Genomic DNA, 8,546 nt, shown 5'->3' with positions numbered 1-8,546 from the left:
GAAATAAATGTTACAAGGTTTAAAATTATATCACTTTAACATTAAATATTACGGAAAAGAAATATTAATAGTTTGTTTAATGACACCTCATTTTGAACTACGGCTATTAGGTGTCTAACGTATTGTGGTTATTTCGACACGTGGTCAAGAGAAACAGGAAAGAAGAAACCCGCGGGCTCTGCATAGGTTACTTCTATATTCCCACAAACAGACCAACGTATAACATGAACTGTGATGTACCAGTCGGTGATACGAGTTTGGACGAGCAAGTCCCTCAATTAGTAATCTTCCAGTTATCGATTTTAATCGACAATTGATCGGAAGGGCTCTGCCAGTGTGATGATCGATTCTAAAAGTTCATAATCGATTGTCGCTGATGATGGAATTGATACAAAGGTGCTGTGGTTTGGGTTTGCGTTAATGTGTACATCAGGAAAACATTAAACTAAATGGGCATTCAAGGTCAAATTAGCGAAATGTAGGGTCTTTCTAACCCATGTGAGCACGACAACAATTATATGATCATAATAATTCAAATATTTCTTAACTTCCAATAATTATCGCCGATTTTATAATCGAAAGTTAATCGGTTGGTTCAAACCGATGATCGATGATGCCATTTTAATCGATTCCCAACACGACTCACCCTCAGTAGCGATTGATCCTACTATACGACACACCGTGGCTAGCGCTCTACCACTGACCTACATTGCGTTACACCTAGCTATAGGAGAGTGGCGGTCCTCCTAAGGACGAACATCTCATAGTGGATCATGCAAGCAAACACGACTTTGCCTAACTTCCTTTCAACTCTGCCTTGTGCAGAGATAGGGGTGGGACGTAGCCCACTAGTAAAGCGTTCGCCTGATAAGCGGTCGGTCTGGGATCGATCCCTGTCGGTGGGCCCATTGGGCTATTTGTCGTTAACAACCAGTTCACCACGACTGGTATATCAAAGACTGTGGTATGTGCTATCCTGTCTGTGGGATCGTACATATAAAGGATCCCTAGCTACTAATGGAATAGTGTAGCGGGTTTTCTCTCTAAGACTATATATAAAAAAATATTAAATGTTTGACATCCAGTAGCCGGTGATTAATATTATCAATGTGCTCTAGTGGTGTCGTTAAACAGGGCTTCTAGATTACGGTAGCCCCACTCCCGTGGCTAGTGATATTCAATGTTGGGCTAGTAAATAACTACTATTGACATGCCCAACGGCTAGTGAATTTTTGTTAGTCACATGTTGCTGTTAAGTCTATTTTGTAAGTATGAATATCCTGCCCCCCCCCCCCCCCCCCAATGTTAGTGTTTTCAAGCTCTATCTCATGTTTTAGGTGACATATCTGATTATTACTATTATTTAGTAAAATTGTATTAATTTAAAGTAAAGTAGGGCTAGTGAATTTTTAATCAGGGCTAGTACATTTTCTAAATCACTGATCCCAAGGCTAGTGGATTTTTATAAAAATTCTAGAAGCTCTACGTTAAACAAAATAAACTGAAAATACGATTTTGATATTGAAATAAGTTTTTGTCGTTCAGATTGAAAATTACGGCCATAATCTTTTTTTTTTTTTTTTCTCTTTTTTAAAATTCTTCAGATATTCATTTAAATTCTTTAGCTGCTTCGTAGATCAACTGCTCAATTCCCACAGCCAGAAAAAAAACATGTATACGTAGTTGTTTGTCACCGAGGTTGTAGAGACCGAGCAATAAACTCACAATACGTCCCACGCACGGGAACCTTTCGTCGTAGCGTATACACTCTTATATTGCAAGTATGTGGAAACGGGAAATGACTGAATTCCTGTCGCGTTACAACTGTCTAATAGTTTGAAGCAGGCAGACAGAAACTTAGATGGGTACACGCGCCACACGTTTTCCTGTGCTAGTACAAATTTGAAAAATATGCATCATTCATTCATTCATTCATTCATTTATCAATTAAGCTTCGAATCCGCTGTCCTGGACACACACACCTCAGCTGTATTGTCTGTTTGTGGTACTTGTATTATTAAACTGTACAAAATTTGTTTTGTTTAACGACACCACTAGAGCACATTCGTTAATTAATCATTGGCTATTGGATGTCAAACATTTGGGAATTCTGAATGGTAGTCATCAAAGAAAACACGCTACATTTTTTTTCCATTAGCAGCAATGAATCTTTTATATGCATTTTCCCACAGACAGCAAAACACATACCACGGCCTTTGACCAGTTATGGTGCAATGGTTGAAACGAGATATATATATATATATATATATATATATATATATATATATATATATATATATATATATATATATATATTCTTCAAAAAAAGAAACGCATAGAGCATATTTTTCATAACATTAATTTTGCAATAACACAATACTGAATGTTTTAGTATTATCTTATTCTATAGCTAGTGGATATATCATGCAATTCTGAAGCTGACAAAACGCATGATTTGACGTCAGCACGTGCAAATATGTTTTTCACAATATCCATAATAATGGTTGCAGAGCTCACAGTTATCACGTACAAATCATGCACGTACAGCACGTGCACTACCCCTTGACAGAAAATTGAGTTAATTCACACACGCATTATCGATAGTGTCGCTACGTAACGTTGAAATTATGCCCAGGCTGACAGGGTTCCCTCCCATTCTGCCTACAACCCACTTTGCCTACACCCATTTTGCCTACAACCCAGTATGCCTACACTCAGTTTGCCTACAGTATGACAACGTGACATCCCCAGTTAATAGTGGGACAATCCCTATTACTTTTTGTCTCAAACAACATAAAAACATTGGGTAACATTGTATTATATAAACAATTAAGATTACAATTAACAGAAGTAATGTAATTGGGGCTTAGTGGCGCAAAGGTGATTTCACGCTCTTTATTGTGATTAGTATTAGTCCAATGATCCCATACTGCGATCCTTAATATGTGATCAAAGTGTTAAATGGCATCCATGATTCTTTGATATAGGATTAAAGTTAAATGTTTATATAAACATAAGGATTATCAGAAATGGCGTCCAAAACATATATATGTATATATTGAGCTGTATGTGCAGAATAGGTTGCTATATCGTGATTCCAAATTTGTTTAAGATGAAGCAAGACGTGTGTCCATGCTCTCTGGAGTTAACCCCCCCCCCCCCCCCCACCTGGGGGGACTCATAACAACATATGGAGTGTTGTTGGAGTACCGCGTCGCGTACACCGGGTCACGGGCAACCGTGACCTTGGTGTACGGCGACCCGGTTCCAACCAAGAAGAGGAGGACGAGGAAGAAGAGGAGAAACCCGCCAGGAACGGTTCGGGGGGGGGGGGGGGGGCCAACCCCGGTGGCTAAACCACCGGCAGTGGCTCCTTCTGCTTCGCCGTTTCCTGTAGTTTCCACCGGAAAGAAGGAAGGGAAGCCAGTCTCGACCGGCCCAGCTCCCGCTCCGGAGGCGGCCCGAGTTCACGAGGCTAGTGTCACTAGGACTCCGACTCGACCCAGCACTTCGCCACGTCATACTCTGGATAGCATTGACGTGTCACCAATTCTACCGGTGTCACCAATGGCTATCCCGGACCGCCAAGGAGCTGTTGGAAAACGCAAGGCAGAGGTGGCGACCACCGTTCCCATCATAAGAACTCCACCAAAACAACCTCCGCCACCACCAGAAGGTGCAGAGTCCGGTGAATCCATGGACTCCTGGACTCTGCACGGGAAACTGGATCGCCGCTTCTCAAAGTGCGCCGTCATTGATGTCCTGGACACCAAGCACCTCTTGGCAGTGCCCCGTTGCCGTAACTTTGAGGACATCCCGAACGCCGACGGTGAATTCGAGATGCACCCGGTGACCTTCAAGGATGGGCGGTCAGCTGTGAGTATCACCCATCATCTGGACAACCGCTACAGCCAGGCTCTACTGTTTGCAGAAATGGACAACATTTCGATTCATCGCCTGATGAAGAAGGTGTTCCACAAACAGTATCCTGTGATCACTAGACTGCTAGCGAAGCCGGATATACACCAGCTGATCCCCCATCTGGACACCAGGGTTTGGCTCTCCTCCCCCTAGTCAACCTTTCCTCCGTGAGTACTAACCTCTTTTATTGGGCTAGTTAGACTTTAAACGTTTTGGAAGCAGTTCTAAATTCTTATGTTTATTTTTTTATAAGTAGTCTAACGCATTTTATTTTGGCGCCCGTTCAATTGCTCAAAATCACCTTAAAAACCTTTTGGCTGAGCAGTCTTAATTATTTTTGGTTAAATTTTAGGTTCGGACATGTTTTGGATGCAGTTACTCTTTGTAGACTTAGGTAAAATACAGGCTTCACCGAGGAATCGAAATTCAGCCAATCAGAGCACGGCTCCCACTCGGTGTACTTCAAGTTTACGAAGTGTCTGCTATTTGGTCCGCGCTCGCGTCGACCTTACTAAATGGCTTTATTCCAAATTCCGCCCACCTCAAACTTACCCCCCCCCCCCCCCCCCATCCTGCTCCGGAGTTAGTCACTGGCGAAGTCAGAGGCTAAATCCGTGGTGGGCGTGCCTGAACCTCTGTGGATAGGGGCACGTAAAAAGAGTTTCCCTGTTCCTGCTATATCGTTGCACTATAGCTGGGTTACAGAGAGTTGAATTTATAACGTCACAAAAAGGTGGCCAACAAGTCTTATATGCAGGTTTCCGATACCGATTGAATGTCCGTCGCCAGTCTTCTACACATTGGAAATGTGTAGTATCTGGGTGCAATGGTAGGCTCAGTACAGTAGACAACTATATGAAGTCTCTTTCTGTACACAGTCATCCTCAGATCGAAGATCCGGATGCAGTACGATTATTGAGCACACTAAGGACTCGTGTTCGGAATGAGTTGCTCCCAGTACAAGAGATATACAATGAGGAGGTTGGTATGTTAACCGATGAACAGGCAGCTATCGTACCGTCATTCAGTAGTCTTGACTCCGGTCTATACCGTCACAGACATAAGATGTTGCCTAAACTTCCAACAAGTCGGTCAGAGGTAGATCTACGTGATTATTGGGTCGAAACGAAAAATAACAAACGTTTCCTGGCAATAAATGATGGCGATGACGACAAATTACTTGTATTTGCAACCGATGAAATGCTTGTTAGAATGCAGGAAGCTGAAACCCTATTCATGGATGGTACGTTTTATGCGTGTCTTGGTTTGTGGGATCAGCTGTATTCGATTCACTGTTTATCTGGTGCTACGATGGTTCCTGTTGCATTTTCCCTAATGCCGAACAGAACAAGGGCAACATATGTGAGATTGTTTAACCAGCTGAGCTCTGTGGTTGAGGAAAAGACCGGGTTTGACTTGTCACCTGAAGTTGTACAGACTGACTTTGAGATTGCAGCAATCCAAGCAATCGAGGAGATTTTCCCAGATGCCGACACACGTGGTTGTTTGTTTCATTTCAATCAGTGCATGCTGCGAAAAGTTCAGGGGCTTGGACTTATGAGACTGTATCGTGCTGATCAAGGGGTACAAACTCTAGTTAGACGTGCCGCCAGTTTGCCTTTGCTGCCTATCAGTCATGTTCAAGATGTGTGGATAGACATTATGAATGAGCGACCTGATCACCTGCCCCATGTAACTGAATTTACAGACTATGTGACAGCAACGTGGGTTGATGATGACTCCTTGTTCAAGGTAACTATGTGGAACCAGCATGGCAACATTGGTCCTAGAACCAATAACCACCTTGAAGGGTGGCATTCCAAGCTGAACCGTTCTCTTACAAAAGCTCACCCTAACATTTATGAGTTCATAAATAAACTGAAGGACGTTGAAGAGAAAACCAAAAGGACACTGATCCAACTTGACCATGGGGCAGCTCCAGTACCACGAAAGCGGGTGTATCGTGATATTGGTACACGCCTTATGAGGCTGAAGAATCAACTTCAACAAGGCCGCAAAACTCCTTTAGAGTTTTTAGACGCTGCCAGCCACTTGCTAAAATTGCAGTTGTAAATAAGACTTTGAACTTTGTACAAAATATTTGTTTAACATTTCTGGGTCATTTTAATAGTTTAATCGTTTTTGTTGTGTAATGTTAATCGTTTTTATAATAAAATGTGTGTTTGTCATATTATTTTGTCATGTTATTTTATACATAGGAACCATACATGGAATGTTCCACTTTTAACTGGGGATATCATCTTTTCATACTGAGTGTAGGCAAACTGGGTTGTAGGCAAAATGGGTGTAGGCAAATTGGGTTTGTAGGCAAAATGGGAGGACACCGCTGACAGAACCACAACGTAACAACGCAACTGGCCGGATGGAAGCCGGGGAATCGCAATCAACAGTTGCACGTCTTTTCAACACATCTCAGAGTACAATATCTAGGCTTTGGCACCGTTATCAGCAAACTGGAGTGTCACGTGACCGCCCCAGATCCGGTCGTCCCAGAGTTACCACACCGGCGCAAGACAGATACATACGTCTACGACATTTACATGACAGATTCCTAACTGCTTCATCATCAACTTCTGCATTACCAGGGTGCGAAGAATTTCGGACCAGACCGTAAGAAACCGTTTACGTGAAGCCAATATCCGAGCTAAAAGACCAGCTAGACGGATAATTTTAACCGCGCAACATAGGCGTCTACGGCTTACATGGTGCAGACGTTGTCTGATATGGCGTCGACAGCAGTGGCGAAGAGTGGCGAAGAGTGGCGAGTCGCGTTTTTTGCTTCAACGCGCCGACGGCAGAGCTAGAGTTTACCGACGACGTAACGAGCGTTATGCCAATAATTGTGTGCGGCAGGTGGACATATATGGAGGGGGGAGTGTTATGGTATGGGCGGCCATCACTTACACTGGCAGAACAGACCTTGTACATGTCCCAAGTCATCTAACAGCCCAACGTTACTGCAACGAAATTCTCCAGCGTCACGCCATACCTTTCATCAACGCAGAAAATGTCATCTTCCAGCACGACAATGCACGACCACATAGCGCACGTATAACAACAGACTTCCTGAATCAACACAATGTCGGAGTGATGCCATGGCCTTCAAGATCACCTATCTTAACCCCATCGAGCACCTGTGGGAAGAACTAGATCGACGTTTACGGCAACGTAACCCTGCGCCATAAACGCTACCCCAGCTGCTCCAGGCTTTGCAACAAACATGGGCTACAGTTCCCCAGCCTGTGATTCAAGCATTATTTGATTCCATGCGTAGGAGGTGCCAAGCCGTCATTGCTGCTCATGGGGCTCATACTCGATGTTAGTGTCCATGACCGTGACCTTGATACGGTGGCCTAATCCTGTTGATTTGATAGACGAGTTCATTCCAAGTGATGATCTGATCATGTTTAACAAGTTTCAATTTTACTGCTCTGGTATTGAGTAAAGATATGATGCTATAAATTTGCAATCCAATCCTAACATATACCAGTTATGCGTTTCTTTTTTTTGAAGGATATATATATATATATATATATATATATATATATATATATATATATATATATATATATATAACTAATCAGTTGAATGGATCCACCGAGGTGGTTTGATCCTACGATGCAAGCACCCTGGGCGAGCGCTCAACCGACTGAGCTGAATTCCGCCCCTATTAAACTATACCGTTTCTCATAATTCCATAAGGAATGTTTTATGCCTTTTATGTTTGTTTTGTTTATATGTTTTGTTTTATGTAAATAAGGCGAGACGTTAATAAATGATGTGTCTGTCTATACATCACTAATAACAATAACGTCTATGAGATAGCGGGGAGAGACGTTGCCCAGTGGTAAAGCGCTCGCTTGATGCGCGGTCGGTTGGGGATCGATCCCCGTCGGTGGGCCCATTGGGCTATTTCTCGCTCCAGCCAGTGCACCACGACTGGTACATCAATGGCCGTGGTATCTGCTATCCTGTCTATCGGATGGTGCATATAAAAGATCCCTTGCTGCCAATCGAAAAGAGTAGCCCATAAAGTGGCGACAGCGGGTTTCCTCCTTCAATATCTGTGTGGTCATTAACCATATGTCTGACGCCATATAACCGTAATTAAAATGTGTTGAGTGCGTTGTTAAATAAAACATTTTTTATTTTTTTTTATTTTTTTATTGGATATAAAAAGAAAAATGATTTTGAAAACTTAAATAAAGATAAAATATTGTATTCACACGCACAGTAGATTTCGCTAAATATTGAATTTTCTTCAGATAATAAAAGTACTATTTGCAGTTAGTTTAAGGGAAGAGGAAACTGCTTAATGTGATCTGCAAAACAATATCATTTTAGTAATACTGTGGTTATTTTATTATTACAAATAAATCCAGTTGCGCAGTATCGTAAATGTGCTGAAATAAAAGAAAACTGGTGACTTTCAAAATGACATCAGACACTCGATTTAACTGATGCATAACTTTTCAGTATAAACGACAGATTTTCAATACAAAACCAAAATGGGTTACTGTCACCTCATTGAATGTAGCTTGTATTTTAAAGTACTGTGCAGTATTACCACAATGCCAAACCTTTTTTGTTTTAGTGCATTTTAC

The 8,546-nt window shown here is 42.1% G+C and overlaps 1 protein-coding gene across 1 annotated transcript; it reads left to right on the top strand.

Moving 5' to 3' along the window:
* Positions 1-4,776: 4,776 nt before the first annotated feature.
* Positions 4,777-5,994, top strand: LOC121383533. The gene has a single exon (XM_041513620.1). It carries the CDS (start codon positions 4,777-4,779, stop codon positions 5,992-5,994), a length of 1,218 nt encoding a protein of 405 aa, XP_041369554.1.
* The last annotated feature ends 2,552 nt before the right edge of the window (positions 5,995-8,546 follow it).

Source organism: Gigantopelta aegis, chromosome 10 (genome assembly GCF_016097555.1).
Source record: "Gigantopelta aegis isolate Gae_Host chromosome 10, Gae_host_genome, whole genome shotgun sequence".
Classification (NCBI taxonomy): Eukaryota; Metazoa; Mollusca; class Gastropoda; order Neomphalida; family Peltospiridae; genus Gigantopelta; species Gigantopelta aegis.
The sequence above is the reverse complement of the archived record's forward strand: the minus strand, read 5'-3'. Positions and strand labels throughout refer to the sequence as shown.